The sequence below is a fragment of the Gobius niger genome, assembly GCF_951799975.1.
Source record: "Gobius niger genome assembly, chromosome: 17".
NCBI lineage: Eukaryota > Metazoa > Chordata > Actinopteri > Gobiiformes > Gobiidae > Gobius > Gobius niger.
In genome coordinates, this window is record NC_136868.1 from 6,852,396 (window position 1) to 6,878,149 (window position 25,754).

Below are 25,754 nucleotides of genomic sequence, written 5' to 3' on the forward strand. Positions count from 1 at the left end.
CCACCATAGCCACAGATTTCATGTTTTTTTTAGAGGATACTTTGCCTGGAGCCTCCAGTTTAGCGGTAAGTGATGACACATGCGCTGTTAGGTACACATATGTCTGACAAGCGCCACAGAGCTTAAATATTAAGAATTTTGGACTAAAACTTGCACCATGACTTTAGTACGGTTCATAGTCAGATTTACTATATTATTTACTATATTCTTTTAACGCCACAAATGCAATACTTCAAAACTGACACAAAAGGAAACTTAAATGTACACAGAACAGCTGGGCAATGTCATGGTTGTGGGCTCCATGGACATTTTTTTAATAATTTAGATTTAATGTCCATTGACAATATTTAATATATTCAATGACTTTGAAAGCCTTGATTTCGGCATAATTCGTTTAATGACCAAACCTTTCACTCAAATTGGCCTGGATTCTTAACTCTTCATGGGAAATTCAGTCACATGCTTATTTTTAACCAGAGCTACATGCCAATATATTTTTTCCATTTGAGTGAAGTGTGACCAGTGCAAACAGGGAAACGGCAGGACAGCAGAAGTGGACTTTTCAATAGATTTATTAGAACAAATTCCATGTTTAGGACAGGGCAGGACTGAAGCCTCAGTCCTCCTCCTGCTCCTGAGCCCGGAGGAAGCTGGCCTTCTTCTGGGCGACGCGGTCTTTCCTCTGTTGCAAGGACAGCTTGGCACGGTTCCATCTGCAACACAAGTCAGTGAGGACTGTAAATGGACAGCACCAGTCGCAATTTCCACTTAAACAGAAGTGTCTTGCCCAAGGACAAGGGTTATGAATAAATGGTAGTGATATTTAAAGACATTATGAATCCAGCAGTAATAGCAGCTTTGAGCTCATTTCCAAATGCCCAAGCCTCCAGTGTGAATGAAATCCAACATATTTTACTAATACTATGGGCACGAGGCGGATGTTTCTCCCGACAGGATCCGGAGTGAGGAATAGAACCTTCACCACAGGTTTATGAGAGAGCTGCTATGCCCCCCTGTGTTAGTCACCCAGGACACAGCAGTCCGGGTGGGCAAAAAAGGGGCAGATCCACTAATTGAAATTAGGACAACATTGTAACAGCAGTTCTTACCTCTTCTTCTTGACCTCTTTCTGGGGCTTCTTTTCATGGACAGGGTTCTCGCGAATAGAAGCATGAGCCTTTTTGTACATCTCCTCGATCTGAAAATCAATGGAGAGGAAATTTGAGTAACCATGCGGTTTTACACCAAAGTCCCATTTAATCTCCCAGCTCCAATCAAAGAGCTTCAACGACCAGACAAAATTTTGCTCATATTGATAAGGCTTTGACATAAAAAAAAAAAAAAGGCTTTTACTGATGTGTTCCGACAAACGCTTGACCTTTTCAGTAAACCACTTAAAAAACATACAATTCTCTGCAAAAGAACTTAGAGTGGATGTTATGCTTTTCTGCAGGTATTAAGAGATACATCTTTGTCACCGTCTTACACTTTTTGTAAATCTAAAAAGGTAAAAAAAAAAACCGCTTTAACTCCTTGATTTTGGAAAATGTCCTTTGTTTTAGTGAAGCTATAACTAGTGTTTTTATCTTCGATGAAAGTGCTATGCTTAGCAAGATATAAAGGAGCAAGGAAAGCTTTTCCTTGATGCACAAGACCTCAGGAGGAGCTTTTAAACAGCTGCTGCTGGAGAAGATTCAATGTTTACTTGAAGTATTTATCTGAAAATTGGACAAACTGAAAATTGGTCTAGAACTATATTAATTGAAATTGTAAATATTTTTTAAATTTGCAATATGTAACTTTCACTGCTGAAAACGGGCCACTGCAAGGTCAAATAAGTACAAGTTGCATAATGGACCTATCTTTACTTGTAAAGCAACAAAGGGGCAGATATAAGATTGACCTTTTCTGTTCCTATTTATTCCAATTGCATTGACTCGGCAGCTTTGTTCACCTTTTTTTAAATGAACTAAAATAAAACTTGTTTTTGCATAACATCCCCTTTTAATACAACAGATTTTAGTCTCCCAAAGTCCAAACTCCACCGTTTCGAGATTGTAATTATTGGAAGGGGCCAAAAACAATCAAATCAACTGAAACTACATTAACACAGATTTCCAAGGAGTTCTATCCTTTTCATCTGGGTCTCCGCTTACTAGACAGGATTTTAAAAGTAATTTCATGAACATTAGCACAACAAAACCATACGTGGATGTGAGTAAAATCCATAAAATCTAAGACTCACAATGTATGAATAATCACTCAAAGAAGAATGAAACTCACAGAATCTGGGGCGACTCCGTTCTTGATGAAGCGGGAGAACTGCTTCTTGTACGCGTCCTCGTCCTCTTCCATCAGGTAGCTCATGTACTCCGACACGTTGATGCCCAGGATGTGTTTACGGTGGACCTCCGCGTTGAACTCTTTGCTCTCTGCGTCGTACCCAGGGAACCGCTTCGTACTGGAGACAAATGCACGGTGAGATCGTGGGAAGAAAACGAATTCATACATTTACAGAAAAGCATCTAGTTTAAACATTTGAGATGCTTCATATCCAGCATGACGTCCCAAAGATGTACTACATAATATAAAAGATATTACAGCATCAGTTATTCACCTGGAGCAAATCCAAAACAATTTACAGTGCAAGAAGTTTTACTCATCAAGCAGCCAATGTAAATTAAAATCTTGACACAAGCACAAGACCCCCCGACTATCAGGACTTCTAGATAACTGGTCATGTTCAGTTCTGATGAAAGATTCCTGCAGTTTGCACCCTCCGCCCTCTGAAAACCACAGCTCACTTTAATCTTTCAAATTTGCTAAAACTGTTCAGGTAAGAATAGCAAGACTTAAAAAAGGGACTATACAGAGTTTAAAAATGTTAAGAGTTAAGTATTTTCATCCCTCTACATGTTCCAGCCATGTCCTAATGTGTAGAATGAGCTCAGATCTGTTCACCACAACTGCCTCTTAAACACAACTGTCATTCAAAAAGTTGTTAATTTGATCCGAAGTGCCGTCATGCATGAGCTTAATATAGAAGCTGCAGTTACGCATACGACCTGAGGTGGCAGTAGTGAGCATAAAGTGACTAACTTGCATCTAGCCCCTTTAAGTTAGGTCAGACACTCACCTGTGTGGGATGGACAGACCTCCGTCCACCGCCCCCTTCAAGGCACCGAACACCTTGTTTCCGGTGGTGGTTCTGGCGAGGCCGGCGTCCAGGTAACAAGTGAAGGCACCAGGCTGACCATCGACGCTCTCCACGTTAAATTCATCTCCAGTCACCTCCACCTGGCCTTCGTACACCTTATCCAGGCCAAATTTGTTCAGGAGCTGGAGACCAAACAGTCGAAGGTAAGTGCATTCAGACATTCATAATGCTGACGGACCAGAAAAATCAGCAATTTAAAGGCTTTAAATGCCACAATAGGGCAAGTGCCAACACCAGGTGCACAAGATGCTCACATTGATCGTAAATCTAAACTTGGTTTAGAGCAGTGGTTCTCAAGTGGCGTAGCCTCAGGACCAACCTTCAACCTATGACACAAGACAAGCTACGACCTAAATACTTCTTCAAATTAAAGTCAAATTTGAAGCAGCTTCGGAGTATGCAATATCAAAATATAGTTTTAAAATGGTGTTTTAAGAACTGATCAATAGCAGATTCTCGCCAGGATTTTCTCACAGCGTAGGTGCAGGCTGAAGTGCGGCGGAAAAGAAAAAGAAGTGGGGCAGCAAGCGCAATTACGGCCGTAAAACGGCAACACCATCTCCTGTATTGTGCGAATCAAATTTTCTTTTAAAATTTACATCCAGTATTATGACGGCATCGATTCAAAAAGGAATAAACAGTAAATCCACCCAATGTTGGTTGAAACACTGCTTAGTGGGTGAAATCCCAGCGTGGGGGAAGCTACGCTCAATTGTGCTGGCGAGAACACTGAACAGAGAACTAAACATTACATCTGCTGCGATGGGACAGGTTCATGACCACAGGAAATGGTCTCAATACTCGCTGGGTGCTTTATAACAAAACAAAAACTAATATGTGTTTGCCAAGTGTCCAATGAGCTTTAAATATGCAATGCTGCACTTGAAGTATTATTGCCTAATGCAAGAACCAAACTTTGCTGTACACAAGGTTTATTTGTCTTATAATTTAGACTGGTCACTTACTCTGCGGGCCACCAGCAGGCCAGTGCAGTAAGCCGCTGCGTAGTTCGTCAGACCCACAGAGATGCCGTATTTGGGCAGCTCGTGCGAGTAAGCCGCACAGACGATCATGTCTCCTTCGATCTTGGCATAGGCAATCTGCAACATAAACAAGTGGACTATAACTTATCTGCTCAATTAACGGCGTGGCAAAGTTATGCAAGTCAGCAGTCGATTCTCCCTGTTCATAGTGCCAATGTGGTTCTGGACATGGGTCTCACCTGGCAGACGATGTCCCTGTTGGAGAAGCGCACAATCATGCGGTATTTGGGTGTGTTGTATTTGTTTTTGTCCTGGACGACCAGACGCTTACGAGCAAAGAAGTCAGTTTTGCCCTCTAGATGGGAAAACACAATATTAATGGAAAATACAAGTCAAGTGGAACGAACATCAGTTGTGGGCTTACCTCTCCTCCTCCTGAATTTCACCTGATACCTCTTGAAGTAGGACTTATTCTTGACCACCTTAACGAAACCCTGAAAAGAACACAGACGCTTAAAGTTACAAAGTGTTGCATGTGAAGATACAAGCTTCTTAAGGCTTTAGTGCACTTGCTGAAGCTGTCACTGTCATTAGGCTCTTATCATTAGCATTGACAAGCCATTGAACTTATGCCTTAGCACAACCAACTAGCCGGTTTCCCTGTGATAATAACGGGATTTTAGGAAGTTCGCAGTATGGGGGCTCGGGTGTCCATAACGCCACTCAAACTTACGAGGCAGACTAGTCACCATTTACGGTTTCTGGACAACAGGAAGCGACCAGTTATAGGAGACGATTAGGCCACGTTAGGCAGTACCGGGTGAGCATTAGCATGGCACAATCTAACGTCATCTAAGCAACATCGGCGTGGATATGCATTTATTTCTTCACGGAGCAAGTGATACAGGTCTTAACAATGCATGGATGTTCATATTGGGACAGATTACCAACCATTTTGCAGTCTAATAGTCTCCTTATGAAGGAGCCCGGAGCCAAAGACTAGGGCTCGACTCCTCTGCACTGGAAAAAGGAAGATTGCCGTGCGCATGCGCCGTAAGTACCGTGTGACCGGAAGAGGCCGCGCTGCAGAAGACACAGCGTGCTGCCCTCTAGTGAGCGGAGGCCAAAACGACAATAACATGCAGATGGGAAATTTTCAAGGTGAGTAAGTTCAGTAACACATGCAATGCAACCCTAATTAATTTGTTTGATTTTTGTCAAATGCTGTGTTTTAATTGCCTATGAGTGTATGTATGCTGTCTGTCTAAAACAAAATTAATTAATGCTTGGGACACTTAATGATGCAACACATATTTTCCCCCTTTAACTTTATTTTTTGCATACAATAGATAAAATATGGTATAGGGCTACAAAGCATTACCAATATGAAATAAAATTAGTTTAGGTGTCGCAGAGAGTAGAGCGGGTCGTCTTGTGATCAGCGGTTCGAACCCTGCAGGTGCACACTGTTTTTGTGTCCTTGGGCAAGACAGGCACCCACCTTGCCTTTTTTTGAATTGGACTACAGCTGTCTTCTTGACGCACAGCTGTCGTCACGTCCGCCAATTGCTGATTGGTTTATTTCAATGACAATCTGTGTGCGCTAGGCCCGCCCATTCATACTGCTCCAGTTGCTCCGTTACCAGAAAAACATCCCTGTGTGGAATGGACAGGAAATTGTCTGGCAGAGCCAGACAATGGACAAATTTCCTTACGGGGATCAATAAAGTACCTTAAGTACTTTATCTTATACTTATACTACCTTATCCATAGCCTATAATGCAGTTATCTGGACAACGACTGTTTACATTGTTTAGGTCTGTCACAGACAGTCATTGATTCGTGAATTGGACTCACTAGTATCTTGGACGAACTTGAAAATAAGGAGGACATGCTTTGACACTGTGATTTTGACAATGTAAGGATATTGCAAACTGATGGTCAAGTTTATTTAATTGTCAGCCATGAGACTAATCAGCAAATAGTTTGGGTGTTCCCTGCTTAAGGTCCTGTGTTTTAGGGATAGGCAACTTCCATTACAGGGTGTTAGCAAACAATACTGAAACTGCTTAGTAACGTTCACTGTGTCTACTTGTGTAGCTTTCAAGGTTCATTTGGTCCTAGTGTCTGACCAAATGAACCTTGAACGTTATACTAATACTGAAGCTGCTTTCTTCTTTCTTAGTTCAAGTTTGGGATATGTTGTATGTTTGCACAGTGATGTGTTTACCTTTTAGTAAATTATTATTTATTGATTCATTACACTCTCTTATTTTCATTTTTGCTTAATTTCAGCACATTATCTGTTCCCTGTGGTCACAAGAAATATCCATAAAGAAATGTTCTGATGTTCTGAAAAGTTCTGATTGATGATAGACATTTTTACCTGCCTCCCATCTCTATAATAACTTCATCTTGATACTTTGACAGTCCCTGCAGTCTCCATGGAGGCTCTTCAACGTCAGCGGTTCAGACGTAGCAGACATAATAAGGCCCGGAGGAGTGTCTCACAATGGGCCTGCGTCACTGCCACGAGGCCCAACCTGAAAAGTAAGTTTGTGACTGACTGGTATGTGAATGAAGGCTCAGGCTTTTTTATCTGGGCTTTTCTGTACAGTTTCTATTGAGAAAGTTAAGAATAGAATGTGGATTCTTCATTTGTTGCTATTTGTTTGAGGCACACTATCATGGTGTTCAGAGCTATTTTATTTCTTTATATGAGAAGTTACTGATTTCATTAAGTTATTTTTGGTATTCTTGTTGTGGACTAAAACAGCAATGGATTTCAGGTAAGCATTTAACACATTACTATGTAAGTGTTCTCATGATGGGTGTATATACATCGGCCTTGTTCTTCTTAGCTTAATGTGTAAAACTTAGTGATGCATCCCTTACTAGTTGTAGTTTCATAACAAATCTATAACCCAAAAATTCTTCAACTTTAACGTAGAAGAAAAGGCGAACAGTGATTTGTGCTGGTCAAACACAGTAGCAAGTCCTATATTTGCAGTTTTTGGGGACAACGAACAATTATTTTTCTCTTGACAAACCAAGCATTCATTATACTATGATTCGATTTACTGATCATGTGCCTTGTTCACCAAATAACTGTTCAAGTGCAAAAAAGAATATGATCGGAAAATCACTGGCGTGTAGACTTTATATAATCCTATTGCAGGTGTTCATTTCTTGTCATCCATGATGGTCAGAGAGCAGAGGTCGTTTTCATTTTTCACAGGATTCTAAACTTTAGTAACGTGTTTGCAGCATTAATTAAATAAATACATAGGTTATGTTGAAGCCCACATAAGCCACTAATAATTGGCTTTAAAATGTTGTTGTTTTTTAAATGATGGTCTTCAGAAGTGGGTGGTGCCAGTGACATGACGTACTTTGTTTTGAAGCATCATTACTTAAAACATCTTCTCCTTTATGAGTAAACCTGTGAGTGACAAAATCTTAATAGTGACGGATAGAAATTAATCAAAGCTTATTTAATTTTAAATTAAATTGAATGAATTGACTGCAATCATTATAACAAATACCATGTATGCTACTTATCAGTGTTAATTTTGTCAACACATTTTAATTTAGTTTTAGTCTTTGTCTTTTGACTAAAATGTAATTTAATTTTAGTCGAGATTTAGTGTAAAAAATCTTTTCAATTTTAGTCTAGTTTTAGTCGACTAAAATTGCATGTCAATTTATTCGACTAAATTTAAGACTAATTTAGTCGACTTTGCATTGATAATATTCATTATAATCATATTTAAACTTGTTCCTCTGCTTCATGGAGCTGCTCCTCATGAACAAAGCTCAGAGCTGATCCTTTGGCAGTGACTTTACATGATATGAGGCTCTTTCAGACGGTCAATAGAAGTTTGGATGATTTTAGTCTCTCCTTTTCATTTTCATTTAGTCTTATTTTAGTCGACTAAAATATCTGGACATCTTAGTCATAGTTTTAGTCTCATGAGAAACTTTTAATTTAGTTTTAGTCCAATTTTACTCGTCAAAAATATCACTTTGACTAAAATTAAGACTAAATATTTTAGTCGACGAAATTAACACTGCTACTTATAATAAACCCTCTTGAGGTAACACAAAACTCTCTCTGGATTATTGTTCCTTATCATGTCCACTAACTGTGTACCTCATAATCTCATAAAAATCTCTAATCTGTAATCTCATAAAAAATGTAAAGGCACTATACCTGTATATTTTTTTCTAGTAGTGGGACATAATTTGTTTTGTCTTCCTTTAGTATATTGTAAACTCAGCCATGTGTGGGAAAAGCACTAATCATTGACCATTTGTATCAATTTCATGAATTTTCAGGCCAATTTTCTGTGAAAATGACCCTGATAAGTGACCCTGCAAGTTGTGTGGACCATAACTAATATTTTAATTTAGTGTAATCATCTTTCATCGTTTGTTATTAAAAAAAGAAAAAAAAATCAGGTATAGGGCCTTTAAGTTGTTTTTGTAATTTCTTTCGGACCCTTTTTTTCTTTTCTTTTTATTCTTTAACTTATTTTAAAGTAACGTTTGACTTACGTTAATACATATTTTGGCTCCTCTACTTTTTCTTCACACATTATTCACACAAATTATTATTATTGCAATGAACAGATACAAATAAGGTACACTATGTCTACATTGTCAATGTCAGTAGCAAAAAATAAAAAACAAAATAAGAATAATACAAATAATGAAGTTAGTGGTAGCATGAAAAGCATAATTAACATCATTCAAGTAAACCAAAAGAAAACTCTCAAGAATATTTGCATTTATTTGTTCAATTAGTCGTACAGATTTTACAAAAGGTTTAAGCTCATTCTTCCCGTGGGTACAGTTTAAAGAATTTTAAAGAAGCAACATATGTGAATAAAATGTTTGCATAAAAGTAAGAAATGACTGACCCGATAATCAATATTAATATTCCTAACATTTCTCTCAAATTTGATTTCATTCATCGTTAAAGTAACAAATTGAATCTCCTTGGACTGAAGCCATCTCTGAAAATCTTGCCAAAAACTTTGTATTACATTGGGAAAGAAGGATAATTTGATATTTTTCTAAAGATTTCTTCTTTTTTTTTATTATCTTTTAGAATATACAGTAATTCCTCTTCACGTCACACATGTCCTCGCCCTGACTAAACAGGGCCATTTCAGGTTTGCACATGTTTACAGTGAACTCTACGTGGCACTGTGGCTCCACTACTCCTGTGCGCGTGCGCAGTGGGATGTAAACACTCCGCGAGGCCTCCCTGCTCTCTCTGCTCCTTCTCCTCGCGCTGCTGTACACGTATCACGGCCACTGCACGGGCTGGACCCCGGCTAACCTCACCACCGCTACTGGCCCGGCTCTCGAGTGGACTTTACTGCTGAAACGATGCCGCTAAACACCGCTTTGTTTGTCGATTAAGTCGGGAGTTTTCATTCCAGCGCAGGAGAGTGCAGTTTTCGTGCATGGGAAAAGCGGACGAGACGACCAAGGCTGTGGCTGGGTTAAACTCGAATCAAGGTAATGGATGTGTTTGTGCTCGGGCGCCGTCTAATCGCTGGAAGCCGTGGTAGTACTTTTACACTATTGTTTTTTGCGTTTATCCACTATATTTGACAGGTAAAGTGACCTTTCCCACTCACGCGCCTTTCTTTTAGCCTACTTTTTGGTGTTGTGCAAGCTTCTTGAACTTGCTATGGGCTACTTTACAGACTTGATCTTGGGCATTTTTACTTCATGACTTAATATAGTCCTTTTTTGTTAGTGGATACCTACCATTATCGTCTAACTACTTTTCTTGCGTCCTTTTTGGAGAAGTTTCTGGGCACTTCACACTGTTGCTTTGTCCACATCTATAATTTAACACCAGAAAACAGTCAAAAGAGGAACCTTGCTCTTTGTCGTGTGTTAAAGTAAGTAGATATGATATTGGCTATTCGTGGCAAGGGTGTTTTTAAACTCCAGAAAGTTTATTTTGTAAAGTTGTTGGCTATTCAACACATAAGCTGCTATGTAACTGTATCTGCGACTGCGTTAAGTGGTGTGTGCAGTTCTCTTTGTATCATACTGACTATTTATTGTTCCCACGGTGACATCCACACCCATCATTCAAGTAAACACATGGGGGACATTATATTGCATTCAAAAGTTCAATGAAAGCAGTTTTCAGGCCTCAAATAGCTCAGGTGAAATTGATGCGCAATCGAACTACGGCCGCACGATGTTGAAACACTTGCAATATACATATGCGGTTGTTACATCGGTATTTTATTAAACCGATATTTTCCAGGCGATATAAGAATAGTATATGTAAGAAAATCGGGTCAAAAACACTAAATGTGAATTAGGACCAAATGAGGCTAAAATGGAAGTAAGTTTTACCGAAAAGTGAACTGTTGCACTTTCTCCATCATTTTTTGTATTTGGCTGAGTTTGCAAAAACTCTCAGTCAGATGGAGTCCGATTTTTTTTATTGTGGCTTCTGCCAATACGGATATTGCATCACCTGATATAGCAATACGATATTTTTTTGCAATATATTGTGGAGCCTAGGGCTGGGCGATAGGGTCCAAAAGTCATATCCCGATATATTTTGGTTGAATGTTGATTTACGATATACTGTATATCCCGATATTTTTTTCGCAAAGTGAGAGCTGTGAAATGAAATGTTAAGTCAAAGTCAAATACGAGTAGTTTTATTGAAAACTCACTATGAAATGTAAACATCAACACTGTATAACAAAGCTCCATGAGGTGCACATTTAAACAACAAATTATCCTGGATAAAAATAGCCTATAAAATAAGTCATAAGCCTATAAGATAATAACATAAAGTTCTTAGTTTAAGATACACATTTCTAAAAATCACCTTGTTTTTACCTGTTTCTTTTTGTTTCTGTTTGTTTGTCTGAATTTGAAATATCCCGATGTACACGAAATGGTCTGATTCCATATATCTCATTTAAAAATATATCGATATAACTTAAATATCAATATATCGCCCAACCCTAGTGGAGCCCCTACTTATATTCTTTGCAATTGTGTGATATATAATTAAAATATCTTATTAAATAACTCAACTAATACTGTACTTAAAATAAAGATAGCTATTGGACATGTACTTTCCACCGCTTCTCCCACCAAAGTTAATATTGATTATCCATTAGCCTCTTGAGTTTGAACTCATTGAACTAATCCTTCGCAGACCTGAGTAAGCAGAACGAGCTCTGCAGACACCAACAGAGAATCTGAAGGAATGAAGCCATTGTCTAATGACCTGTAATTTTCTCCATTACCTCATTTAAGCTTCACTAATACAAACTGTACCTGCCACGTTCAATTACATGGAGTCCAACTCCACCCTAGCATTCCTGTATTCAAAGAGTTTGAGCTTTTACTGGTGCAAAAAAGTTTAAAGTATGAGTATTGTCATTCTGTTTCACTGTAATGCAGCTAACATTTAAATAAAAGGTGTTGTTCAGGCACCGTTTTTGTAAACATGGTGTTGTTTACGGTTATCTACAGCAGTGGCTCCACAGTGTCAGGAGGACCTACTATTACCAGAGAATGACGAGCTATGACCCAAAACGGAATTGAATTTCTTATACATAATGATAAATATTGTATTTTCCTTAAAAATCATGCATTCAATAAGCCCCAAAAGCCAAAATCTTGATTAAAAAACAATCAACTAAAGTCATTTAAACAGTCTCAGATAATGTTTTACTTGTACAAGGTAAATGTTGAAAGAATCTTTTTCTGGGAACAAAGAAGCCACAAGAAAGTGACAAAAAAAAACGACGAATGTGCAACAAAAAAGTGTCAAAAAACAACTATAACAAAATAGTGTGTGTGACTAAAAAGCGAGTAAAACCCAACAAAATAGTGGCAAATATGAGATTTTAAAAAGTGATGACACCACGGCAGCAACACAAGGAAAAAGATCAGTTTAGATCAGTTTTGTAGGTCTTAGCTTTCAAATGAGGCGTTACACTGGTCTATAGGCAGTAAACCCAAGTAAAGCTGCACTGGAAAAAATGCACTCGGTTAAGGCGGGTGGTAAGAGGTGAATATATTTCTAAATGATTATACTATTAATGTTATTTCGATCTATGGCAACCCAATATATACAGTATAGCAAAGTTATCGTTACCACCATTTATTATGGAACGTAATATCCATATTGCAAGAAGCTACATCGCAAAATCACTGAAGTCTCCCATCTGACTGAGATTGATTGATAGATTTTTCATGAAACAAAAATATGTCGATCTTTGCTCATCTAGGCCCTAGTCTAATATGAATATGCCTTTTAGACACAAACATTAAAGGGATCTTTCAGGATATTTGACATAGGGCCCCATTTCCTAGTTATCCAGAGTGTTGTTGATTTCTGGAGATATATATGTTTTTTCATTCATGCAGTCCTTAAATTTGGAGAGTTTAGTGGTGCTAGGCTAGTGCTAGGCTAGTGCACGTCTATGGTAACTAGTAGCCTGCATTTAAAACAGTCTGACCCGAGCACAGTGCACCTGAGGCAAATCACTTATAACACCAGACTACCCATATAAATGTCTGTGTTGACTGATTTTTTTTTTTTTTAAATATAAACATTTTGCATTTAAAAGAACTTATGTTTGAGCAGCATCAGCTTCCTGGTTGTAGCTACGCAGCGGTGATCTGCTCGGTTACCGGATCTACAGTAGTTTGTTTACCTGCGGCCGGCATTAGTACACGTGGAATTCACAAGGAGCTTCTACAAATCGGATATGGCAACATTTGGAAGACGACCTGATGATTTTGAAGAGGTTTTTAATGCAGGCTACTAGTTACCATAGACATGCGCTAGCCTAGCACTAGCCTAGCACCACTAAACTCTTCAAATATAAGGACTGATTAAAAAAATGTAAAATCTACACTCCGGATAACTAGGAAATGAGGCCATTTGTCAAAAATCCTGAAATATCCCTTTAATGTTTGACTTTATATCTTGACAACTACATGTCCGTACAAAATACCTAATTTGAGGTCTAGCCACAATTTATACCCTCCGATCAAACTTGATTCTATACCATTTCTATACAGTCTTGCTCCTTTTCCATTGCTGCTGCTTTTGTGGTTCGAAAAGCTTGTCGCGGTTTGCAGACTAAAGCTGAGCTGGGCCATTGAAATGCTGATTGTATACTGGGAAACCTCTGAGAGCTCTGAAAGGGCCTCTTCCCCAGCAGCACGTGGGTGGGTGCTGTATTGTTGTAAACCAGACTCTCTGCTCCGTCCGCTTTAGGACAGTATGTTTCAGCTAAAGATGGTTATGCTTTCATCTGAGAGATTTACTGTGTAGAGGTGGAAAGTTATGTGTGCAATTTTTCCCAAAGTGAGACAGGTGGTGCATGTGGATTTAGCCATAAACAAAGCCTAAAAACACATTTGTATCAATTTTTTTTAACATATTTTTTGGCACATCTCTCATCTCGAATTGTTTGCTCAGTAGTTAAACAATGTTGTACCACCTTTTTTGGAGTTCAGTCCGCCTTAAATGGACTAAACAAGGACTAGGATTTAGTAGGGGTCCAGGACTGCACAGAATCGGGAAATAAAAGTGATATATGATGAAGGTTTGAAGACGGGGAAGGTAAATTTAACCTGGATTGAGGTGAATAAATACCGGGACGTATAAATTCCCATGGATCGGTCTCTTTGGCCAAACTGGATAAATAAGTAGAGTTTGTGGGTATGGAACATATTTCCTGATAAAGCAGGTGATCCGTTTGTCATACAGAGCTCATCTTGGGCTCAAATTGAAACTAATGAATTGGTGAAGTGTCCTATTGACAATTGAAACAGTAATTTCATGACTCAGTGTTAGAGTTATACCATTTGTAAAGAGAATTCATCATTGTGAATGAAATTTTTTGGGGGGATTTTTGCTAATAAATGGTCTGAAGCAGAAACATAAACCCCAATAATGTCACTTATATTACTGTATTCCTCATCACACCAGGATTCTCTGTTCCAAATTTCATTGCAGTAGGAAAACCTCTTCCAGGCTTGGCCCAAAAGAGTGGTTTTGCGGGTCCTGGGACTGAACGGGACAGAGTTGAAACGAAAGGGACCTGACTGTGACTGGTAATGGCCTGAGGTTTTACGCAAATGAAAAATATTACTTCCAAACTTCCAATTAAAAAGGTTGCAAAATAACTGCGGGGAAAGTTGACTAAATCATGACTCACTGAAATTGAAACAGTTCGTTGAAATCACGCTCAGATAGTGAAGACAATGGTGATTTTGTGATGGATATTATAGACACTTTAATTGTTTGTTTGTTGATTCCGGGCTTAGCTGGAGGCAGGAAGCTAGATTCCTATCTGTAGCTGTTGTCATAGTAATGATAAACAAATGTTTAACTGTTTGTTGGAAATATCAGATAAACCTTATTTTATCGTCTCAAATGTCATACCTCTTGTTCTTGCACCTTAAGCCACAACAGGACCACACTAGTTGTAGTTTTACACTTATAATCGCTAGTTTTAGTTTAATATTATGTTTCTTGATCACTTCCTGCCTCCAGCTGATGTCACTGATGATACAAGCAGTTAAAGGGTCTATTGCATCACCTATACGATATATTGTGCATCTCTAAAGGACCAAAAACTACACACTAGGACTAAGTATTTGCTCAAGATTGTGCACTGTCCTGTCTCACTGCTTAAAAAACTCAAGAGGAAACCAGAACTATACAGTTTTAACTTCTCGTTGCCACAGAAGCTTCTTGGCCGCCTCTTCTGCCCCGACTTGCTGAGTGAGTGTGTGTCATTAGTTATGCTGGAAGTGTCGCAGGGCCCCCTTCAGTCAAACAAGAGCAACCAACTCTCTCAGTCCAGAAGCACCTCTTTGGAAGACTGCGTTTTGTGAAGGACATTTTCACAATCATCGGCCTTGTCACAGGACTTTCCATGACCGTTTCTAATGTGATTACAGCCAAGGGCATGGAAGATAAGCTGCAATGTGTTTTTTTTTAAAGAAATCATCTTGTTCCACTCATCAAAAAACCTCCTGTGTATCTTTGAATGAGACTGTTTTGGTCCACGGAGAGAGAGCAGTGATGGAAACGGCTGAAGAGACAAATTCACTGATGCGTTTGTGTCACTGATGCTTCCTGCTGATAATGAAGGCGACGTCACACTGTTGGGAACTCTCTAATAACTGTGTGACCTCCCACGTTTAGCCAGTGCTGGGACACGGCTCAGTCCTGTCGGGTCTTGCCCACACTTTACGTGCTGAAAAATAGTGATTCCTTTAGTGTTCACGCAGATCATTGTTTGCATTGGAAGCTTGAGCAGCAAACGGCATCTGACGGTGACTTGTTTTGACAATGGCCCAGCGGCTACAGAGCTGTGATTCCTGACCTTTTTCTTGAGTCTTACCTCGAGTACCACCTACTTCGAGGGTCCTGCCAATTATTTAGAAAGTGATCATCTAAACTCTATTCTAAACTCAGATATATTAGTGTCTAGTGCGTTATGTTGGCTATGTGATCTTCCCTGTCACAATCTGCTTTTTTTGATTCATTGGTTTTTATTTTTAATGCAGCTCAAATACTGACACTTTTCCTCACTCACATTTTTTCATCAAGCTCTGAGAGAATGACATTGAAGCAATTATAGAGAAGTGTAAACTTCATATAAAGCAGATGAATGTAGTTGCCTCTAAAAGTCAATATACTAAGTGCACATAAATTGTAATAAAATCGGAATTGAGAAGATCCTGACATCTCCCGCCCTAAAACTTTGAAACCTTTGAAAATATTATAGAATTGCTATTGCTATCCCCAGAGGTCCCTGCACCATTGGTTGGGAATCACTTTATATGGAGTTACTGACTCATGACCAGGTTAAGGTACTTTATCAATCAATCAATCAAATTTTATTTATAGAGCCCTTTACAACACTCAAGGCGACCAAAGTGCTTTACAATAAAACCACATAAAATCCATTAAAAACATTCATACAACCAAACAATAAAACAGGTAAAATGTACTAAAAGTGTCGCCGTGCTACATAGTGTTAAAAGCCAGTCTGAATAAATGTGTCTTGAGCCTGGATTTTAAAAGGCCAAAGTCAGTGATGGTACATATCAGGGGGCAGCTTATTCCAGAGTCTGGGTCCAGCTGCTGAAAAGGACCGATCACCCCAGTGCTTATACTTGGTCCTGGGCACTTCCAGCAAGAGCTGGTTTGACGACCTCAAGGATCTGCCAGAGTCACGAACAGTTAAAAGTTCAGACAAGTATGAAGGGGCAAGACCATTGAGGGCTTTAAAAACAAAAAGAAGGATTTTAAAATCAACTCTAAAAGAAACTGGAAGCCAATGCAACGAAAAAAGGACTGGGGTGATGTGCTGACGTCTGGGTGTGTTTGTTAAAAAACGAGCTGCAGCATTTTGCACCAACTGAAGACGATTAAGACAGGACTGGGAAACTCCAAAATAAATATTATCTGTCTTTATACAACAACTGTAAAATGTAATTTGTCCTCTGCATTTGACCCATCCTTTGATACCACTGGGGCAACCTGCAGGAGGACCCATCTCCAGATGTGGAGCCAGGCTGATGGTCAGTATCACCTGGCTTCTGGATTCACCTATTGTACATGTTTTCGGTGGAAGGGGGAAACCGGAGCACCCGGAGGAAACCTATCCAGACACGGGGAGATAAACATGCAAACTACACACAGAAACGCCAGCACAGTCTGGAAATCGAACCCGGGACCTTCTGAGGCAAGCGCGCTAACCGATTAGACACCAGGCCGGCGTTGAGGTTGATGGCCCGATCTCAGCTCGGCACTTCAAACTGTCGTCGCATTGTGCCAATTGTGCATTGGGCCAATACCAATAATCGATGACACTCAATATTTATGTGTTTATTGTTGCACCTTATTTTGTGAGAAGAAATACATGTAGCAGCTTACAGTTCTGCCAAAACTTTACCAAAAATTACAAGTGTATACAGTAAATATAGATTTTACTCAAAGCTCAAGGCATTTGTGGTCAAGGCACTTCAACCTGGATAGACTCAAACAGACAAAAGCAGTGATTAGGAAGATTTATTCAAATGTATATTAGTTTTGGCGATCAGACCCCGGCGGTAACATCGATGTATGAAAGTCAGTATGGATGAACAGCTTCAGGGGCGGACTGGCCATATGTCCATTCTGGAAGAGCACAGAAGGGCCACTGGCTCGAGGGCCACCGGTCCCGCCTCAACCGAGCTTTACCCAAATCTAAAAGCTAAAACGAAAAGCATCAAAATAGCGAGAAAAAGAGGATGAAAACATGAGAAAAACACGGACAAAAAAACACAACAAAAAATGATAGAAAAAATAATTAAAAATTCAACAAAAATGTGACCAAAATGTGACAAAAACTCAACCAAAAAGTGACAAAAACTCAACCAAAAAGTGACAAAAATTCAACAAAAATGTGACAAAAATTCAACAAAAATGTGACAAAAATTCAACAAAAATGTGACAAAAATGTGACAAAAATTCAACAAAAATGTGACAAAAAGCTCAACAAAAATGAGAAAAAAAAAACATACAAAAGGTGACACAATACAGCAACAGCACGAGGAAAAAGATCAGTTTTGTGGGTCTTAGCTTTCAAAAGAGGACAGAATGCATTTGGTTTAGGCGGGTGGTCAGAGGTTAAAATATGTATTTGTGGAAGTGTCGCATTTACGCTAATTTGGGCCAGGCTGGTCAGAGTCCAGGGCTGTTTTTCAGTCCCAGTCCGCCCCTGAACAGCTTGGAGTTAGAGATGTCTTCCCCCAGAGCCTGGACACTGGTGGTGGTATGGAAGACCCGTGAAGATGCAGCAGGGTCAAGCCGTGGGCAGAAGAGACGGAGGTGGGGCGGAGGTGGGTCGCAGCACAGCTGGGAAGCAAACGAACCATGATTGCGGGGGCTTAAAAGCGAGACCGAGGGCGATGATTGGCTGCTACGGAGGTGCGGTTCTTACGCTGACGGCTGAGATGAAGGTGTGGCCCTCTGGGAAACGATCATTGGCTGGAGGTCGGTGATGCTGAAATTAGTCTACCAGGTGGAATTAATGCCTAGGCTTCATATCTCCCAAGCAGTGTTAAGTTTGACAACATATTTTAATTTAGTTTTTGTCTTTTGACGAAAATGTAATTCGATTTTAGTCCAGTTTTAGTCAAAAAAAATATCTTAAATTTTAGTCTAGTTTCAGTCGACTAAAATTGCAAGTAAATTTAGTCGACTAAATTTAAGACGAATTTAGTCGACTTTGCATTGATAATATTGATTATATTGATATTTAATCTTGTTCCTCTGCTTCATGGAGCTGCTCCACATGAACAAAGCTCAGAGCTGATCCTTTGGCAGTGAATTTACATGATATGGGGCTCTTTCAGACGGTCAATAGAAGTTTGGATGATTTTAGTCTCTCCCTTTCATTTTTATTTAGTCTTATTTTAGTCGACTAAAATATCTGGACATTTTAGTCATAGTTTTAGTCTCATAAAAAGCTTTTAATTTAATTTTAGTCCAATTTTAGTCGTCAAAAATAACACTTTGACTAAAATTAAATTAATTACTAAATATTTTAGTCGACGAAATTAACACTGGTCCCAAGCCATTGCCAGTCAATCCCATAAGTTGCTCAACAGCCACAAATGTTTAATAATTAGACCGAGGTACATTATCATTGTAGCTTCTCATAGCTGCTTTATTTAACAGAATCTGAAATTGTTTGCTCATAATCAGCTTGTGACTTGTACTCGACGCTCGCATCGTGGTCACAGTTCTTCGCGTCTCTCTCGTACTCCAATCCTAATTTTAGCACCTGTCCGAAACGACGCTGTAACAATACCCACCCTGGTCCACGGAGGTGTTTGTTTAGAGCCTCACAGCTTGCATGATGCCGCGCCTTTTGTAACGCGCTGTGGCCTCGTATTGATTTAGCTGCTGTTCAGGAACAAGATGTTGAGAGGAAAACAGTGACAGCCCGCTCTGCTTCCTGTTTCACTCCATTAGTGTAGAAACATAATACTCCCAGGGCACGTGCGCAAATCAAGTGCATCCATATGGACAAACTAAATAAATGATCAGGTTGGACAGGAGGAGAAATAATTGATCTTGTCTGGCTCTTGTTGATACGATTGCAGGATTGATTTTTGCCTTTTTGGCGTGTTTTTTTTTGTCTTGACTTAAAAAGGTTTGAGCCTCAGAAATCACATGTCCAGTTCAGTGTAACTAGTTGCTGTTTGCGCGATGTGCCTGTAGCCTCAGCTGGAGCAGGGGCCTGCAGTATCTGTTGTGGGTATTATGACTCTGAGCAGACTTCCTGGCTGTGGCTGGAGGCTGCAGACTTGGAGGATTTGTACTGAAGCCAAGTCTGAATTCTTGAAGCTCCGGTGAACCGAAGGCAAGGCGGTTCACAGAGTGCCAGCCGAGATTCAGTCAGATGCTCTTTTTTGCAAACATTCTTGACTTTTTACATTTTTATTGAGATCTGTTGGTCTTTCAAGTGTGATATCTCCATCTTTAATCCTTTACCGTGCTACGAAAGTGATGAATTGTCACATCAAATCAAAGAGATACATTATAAAGTCAAAGCAGTCCTAAGTCCTCATGCCCCTAGAGGCCATAAGCGCCACTGCAGGTGTCGTAGCATGTTGCGATTTTTTACTCATTAATTGTGAGAAAAGACAAAGGGAGAGAGGGATATTGTACATCCAATTACACGATGGAGATCTTTTTTTTCCACTCAAACATGGCTGTAAATACTGTTTAAAGTGAAAGTGAGGAGAGATAAGAGTGAAATCTGAAAGTAAACAATCAAATTTGTCCCCTTTTTAACCAGAAAGCCTGTCCTAGTTTGCAAAATGAGGAGAGCAGGAACAAACGGTCAAGCTCCTCCCCCTCTCTCTTGATTGGACCTGACAGGCCAGTTCACAGGAAAGCGCTTCTCATTGGTCAAGGTTGTGTCCCGGGAATTCTGATTAGTTGCTGAAATCAGCAAAATGTGGGACTTTAGAAAAGTTCGCTTTTTAATATTACTTAAGTTACGTGAAATTTCAGGCCCAGACAGTCAATTATGCACCATCTACTAAAACATTTAAACTTACAGACTATCACTTTAAGTGGTGCTAGCCCGCAGTTGGCTTTGCCCTTTGGCCTGTTAGCTTCTTCTTTGTGATTCCATTAGTGTGTATTGGGGCTCCGACCCGGAGGCAGCGAAATTGCAATTGTGGTTTTCTGGCCAGAGACACCAGGGGGAGATGAAAGACCCCCCCAAGCATCCCAATAACACTTTTATTACCCCAGAATGACTACGAAAAGGATTTATTAAGGTAAACAAGTTAAGATCAAGTGTAGTCATACAATATCCACCATTGAAAAGTAAAATAACAATGATCAAATGCATGACTTTACATAACATTTTATGTTAACCAGGTTTAGTCATGGTTTCCCTAATTTAGATCCATGTTTACTTTGTTTTGGTCCCGATAATGTATGTTTTTAAGTCTTCTTTTGATACAGTTTAACCTCTTAACCCCCGCTTTAACCAAGCACATTTTCTCCAGTCACCCAAGTTTAAAACATTGCAAAAAAGTGACGAAAACGAGGAAGAAAATGCAACAAAAATGTGACACAACGCGGCAGAAGAGCGACAAAAATGCAAGAGAAACGCAACAAAAACGTGACGGGGTTAAGAGGTGAACATGTTTTCGCCATCATGCTCATTGCAGGCACTGGCTTTTGTCCGTACTAGACTTCCTCTTTCCTCCGCTCTGACTTGTTGCAGAATGGACTCGTGTGTGACATAATCCTCACACCCCTCGCTGACAGGACGTTTCAGTCACGCTCACCTTTTGGGAGGAATGTCTCCAGCTGTGAACGTTGACCCCTCTGTCAGTGCGATTGTCGTATGACTCTAGGCCAAAGTTCAGAGCAGCTGCGCTTAAGGAAGTCTGTGAACTGCGATTCCTGCTTTTACTTTAATATACTTTCATGGATTATGTCGGCAGCCTAACACGATCGGATAAAAGCAATTGGAAGAGCAGGTATGTTCGAGATCACAAGCGAATGATCTCTGTGTCGCTTCTCGTCGCGCCACATGATGTCATTTATTACACGCTGGAAGAAAGATTACAAATCAAATGTTGTGAGTCGTGTAGTAGATTATGTGTCTGTAACTCGGGCTGGCACACTACTTGACTTATCATTCAATAAATGACAGATAAACAATACATTACAGGCCCAATATTTATCATCTGTACATTTTCCCATCATTTTTCTAATGTAGTACTTAATTTTTTACCCAAAGTAAGCTGTGTCTCATTGTATTTCATGTTCATTGTGAGATTGAGTGAGATTCAATACTTTTCGACTGTCATTTTTAAGCTTTTGAGTTAGTTTCTGTTGCAGGTCTTCAATAATATCAGATTTTGTTATTGTGACAGGCCTCTCTGTAGCCAGATGTGTCCGTGTTATTTTTCATGTGTGTGTAATCAAATGTGTGCAACAGTGATGTAGCTCGACAGTCCCGCCCACCTCCCATTCACACTGCAAAAAGTAATTACTAGATTTGTTTAAAATGTCTCAATTTGAGCATAATAATCCCAATTTTAGTTGTTTTGACTAGCTAGGGGCATTTGACCTAGATTATTTCACTTGTTCTGAGATGTTTGGGACTCGTCTCAATACATTTCGCTGTTATTTCAAGTAAGTTTCTCTGCCAATGGGGTAAGAAAAATGGTCTTGTCCCATTGGCAGTTTTACTTTTTTGTTTCAAGAAATGTCATCAAACTAGCAAAATAATCTTGGTCAGTTCAGGAAAAAGGTCTAAATGAGTGAAAACCCCTCAAAACAAGTTGTATTTCCTCAGTTCAAGTCATTTAAGCTAATGCTTGATATTTACTTTTTGTAGTGCAGAATCTACGTAGACTTTTTGATTGATTGGACAACCTTTGAACATTTTCTCCGGTTCAGCTTTACCCAAATCTAAAAGCTTCTTGACTGGAGCTTGCAGATTATAGGCCAGTTTAACGCCTCCTACAAAAGACCTACAAGACCTACAAAACTCATGTCAACGGATCTTTTTCCTTGCGTTGTTGCTGCATTGTCACATTTTTGCCTCATTTTCATCGCTTTTTGTCACTTTTTTTTGCTCTTTAGTGCCTTTTTATTGTCGCCTGTTTGTCCATTTTTTTTTTTTTTGCGTTTTCACACATGTTTGAGAGCTTTGTAGGCCCGAGACCGCCCTAGTTCCAACTGCATTTACCCCAAAGTTAGTTCAGTCCGTGTTTATACACGCCCGCACCAAACATCGCAACATCAGCCACGTAACAATGATCAGCTGATCAACAAACTTATTCCCATGACAACGAGCCTCGACCTGTCAAAGCACCGACACACGCGCACGTACATGCACACCTCCCCGATGCTACCCCGCGGCCTCTCCTCTCCCTCGTGGTTACATACAGTGAGGCTTATAGACGCGAAGCGAGGAGAAATGCACTTTAATCGGCTCATGAAGAGGCAAGTTTTACTGCAGAAGGAAGGGAAAGACGGGAAAGAGGGGCGTACCTTGATGTTTTCAAGTTGAATAAAAGAAGCGTCAAAGCGAGAGTTGTTCGGCCCAAGGTCGCCTGCATTCACACCGCTCCGAAGACCACCTGTTTCAGCCGCACTCAGGGCGACTCTTTAGACCGGCTTAAAGGGGCTAGATGCAAGTTCGTCATTTTATACTCACTACTGCCACCTCAGGTCTTATGTGCAGCTTCTATATTAAGCTCGTGCATGACGGCACTTCGGATCCGAATCAACACCTTTTTGAGTGACAGTGCAGGATTTTAGAGACAGGTCTGGGCTCATTCTACACATTAGGACATGGCTGGAACATGTAGGGGGAGGAAAATACATAATTTTATCATTTTTAAACTCTGTATAGTCCCTTTAAAGTGCAGTGGTTGGATTCACACTGACTCAAAAGTGCCGCTCTCGGGCCGAAAGTCCCTTTAGGTCGACTTTACTGGAGCCTGTGTGAAAACGCCCTTAGTCACACATTTTCATCGCTTTTTTGGCACTCTTTTGTTGCATTTTCATCCTTGTTTTTGGATATTATACAAGGAAGAAATGATATGGAATACTAGCATATACGGCAAATAACTGTACTCTTTTTGGCTTATAAAGTATTTCATATTTGTATCTCTTGATGTTACTGTAATGAGATTCATGTGTGTATGACCGTCAACAAAAAATGGTTACGAGGCTCCGCTAGCACGCTTTTTTTTTTTGACAATTTGATTTGCAAGCATAGCCCAGAGTTTAATCTGGCAGGCTTTGGCCTTTTAATTGGGCACTAATGCAGAGCGTAATGGCAAACGGAAGTGTTAATCGATTGGTTTTCAAATTGCTGCTTTTGCGCTGTATTTTACAGGGCATGGTATTGTACAGTTAGTTACAGGTCAGGGACATTAAACATGTGACAGCTGCTCTAATGTACAGTTCTCCATCTTATTGGCGTATCAAATTTCCTCTGTCCATATTTATTTCCCTCACATGCGCTGTCGTGTGTCTCCTGCAGGTGGCGACAGACCGAGTTGCTGGAAAGCTGAGCTCGACTCTCTCATGGGTGAAGCAGTCGGTGGTCAGTCACATGGCTAGCACTGTGGCCCCGCCCATGTCCCTGCCGAGCTCCGACTCCCCTGCGCCCCTGTCCTCCCCTGCGCCCATGGTCTCTCCGGGACTGTCCCCATCCACACCGGGACTGTCCCCCTCCACACCGGCCCAGCTCAGCCCTGATGAAATGGAGCTGCTCGCCAAACTGGAGGAGCAGAACAGGTAAACGGCAAAGAAATGTTCAAGGAGTTTTTTTTCCCCAATCCCTGCTAAGACAATGCCTGTGCTAGACTGCAGTAGAACATCAAAGGAAATTAGTAAAAATAGTCAATGTTTTCACTTTCTTACATTATAATGCCTGGTTTGTTGTTGGTGAATGAGTCCACTGTCCAGCCCACTAAGCTGAAGTCAGGATCTTAGTCAGAACTTCCTTGCTGAAGCATTAGCCTACTCTGCGTGTTTTAGATTGATGGATAATCACCAAGAGGAAACCCACTCAGCAGTGCCACCACTTTCTGAGTGTGTTGGACATCAAGTGCTCTGAGGTTCACCACATTGAGATTGAGACCATTGTGATTTAATTCATTGTATAGTATTTGTGCCGCTGTTTTATTAACGCAAACAGCGGCCTCATATTCAAAAGGAAATGTTTGCCAACGCGTCAAGTGACTTCATGCCTGTGCCTGCCTCCCTGTTCCTTGTGTTGCTGCCCCTTGGCCAGATCATACTTGTTAAAGAGATTTTTCATCTCAATGAGTTTTTACCTGGTTAAATGAAGGTCAAATAAAAAAAAAATCAACAGACAGAACGTAATAAAGTAATCTGTAAACATAAGTTCAGATGCCCCGACAGAAAGTTAGCAGCCTCTACTAACCTGTACTAGAATATGGTACAGTCTGTACTGTCGATGCCCAATTCACCTTATCCCGCCCCGCCCACTTTTGCCACTTTTTGCGTTGTCTCGGCCCCTCGTTTTCCAGACACTTCCGGTCGAGCGCGAAGCCCGTTCATTTTAACGGAGAACGAGGGAAAAATCTGATGTTTAGTCGATTGATTTGTGTAAAATGGCCAATGTTCATTTGCACCAACATGTCAACACTGCACCGTTTCTCAGCGCGGCCAAAAAACGGCTTTGTTTTCGTGTAGTAACTGATTTTATCTGGACTTCTCCTGTCCCATGTTAACAGATAGGAGAAAAGGGGCGGGCACAATTCATGGCGGCGCCCACGCGAGCCTCCGGAATAAGGTGAATAGCTCCACAACATAAGACCTTCTGATAAATAGTGTTGTTCTCAACATGTCTATGCCGCTGCACCCAGTTCACTATAGCATAATGATTCTTTAGTGCAGGGGTAGATAATGTCTGGCCCAGGGTCCAAATCCGGCCCTCCAGTGTAGAAACTCTGGTCTCTTACACAAATCAGAGAGTACTTTAACCTTTTTACCGTACTCGCAAAGAGATTTTTGTTTGTTTGTTGCTTTATTCACCATTATACATGAATTGTACAACAAAATTTGTCTTCTGCATTTACCCCATCCCTCGACGCCACTGGGACCGTGGAGCCAGGCTGGTGGTCAGAAACACCTGGCTAGAGTTCACCTTTTGCACATGTTTTTAGTGGTAGGGGAAACTGGAGTACCTGGAGGAAACCTACACAGACACGGGTAGAACATACAAACTCCACACAGAAAGGCCCCGTCTTGGTGGGAACTGAACCCGGGACCTTCTAGCTGTAAAGCACGAGCGCGAACCACTGTGCTACCGTGCCGCCCGTTTTTATAGTTAAAATAGTAGTGAAAAATTGTAAGTCATTGTATTTCTCACATTTTTTAAACAGTACACACAATCAGGTCATATATAATAAACAGCACTGGCATTTGGAGAAAGTGGTGCTTTACTTTG

The 25,754-nt window shown here is 40.3% G+C and overlaps 2 protein-coding genes across 5 annotated transcripts in view; one reads left to right on the forward strand and one right to left on the reverse strand.

Moving 5' to 3' along the window:
* Positions 1-554: 554 nt before the first annotated feature.
* rpl5b (ribosomal protein L5b) lies at positions 555-5,270 on the reverse strand. Its single transcript, XM_079574984.1, has 8 exons — positions 5,152-5,270; positions 4,625-4,694; positions 4,440-4,555; positions 4,183-4,317; positions 3,137-3,339; positions 2,284-2,461; positions 1,110-1,198; positions 555-713 (listed from the first exon to the last, which is right to left on the reverse strand). The coding sequence occupies exons 1-8, from the start codon at positions 5,152-5,154 to the stop codon at positions 617-619; spliced, it is 891 nt and encodes a 296-aa protein (XP_079431110.1). The 5' UTR covers positions 5,155-5,270; the 3' UTR covers positions 555-616.
* Positions 5,271-9,473: 4,203 nt separating this feature from the next.
* Positions 9,474-25,754, forward strand: part of evi5b (ecotropic viral integration site 5b) — a 73,952-nt gene continuing 57,671 nt past the window's right edge. For all 4 annotated transcript variants that reach the window (XM_079574891.1, XM_079574889.1, XM_079574892.1 and 1 more), the window contains exons 1-2: positions 9,474-9,729; positions 23,817-24,073. In XM_079574891.1, the coding sequence (XP_079431017.1) occupies positions 23,889-24,073 (185 nt within the window). In that variant the 5' untranslated portion in view covers positions 9,474-9,729; positions 23,817-23,888. The remainder of the gene's footprint in view (positions 9,730-23,816; positions 24,074-25,754) is intronic.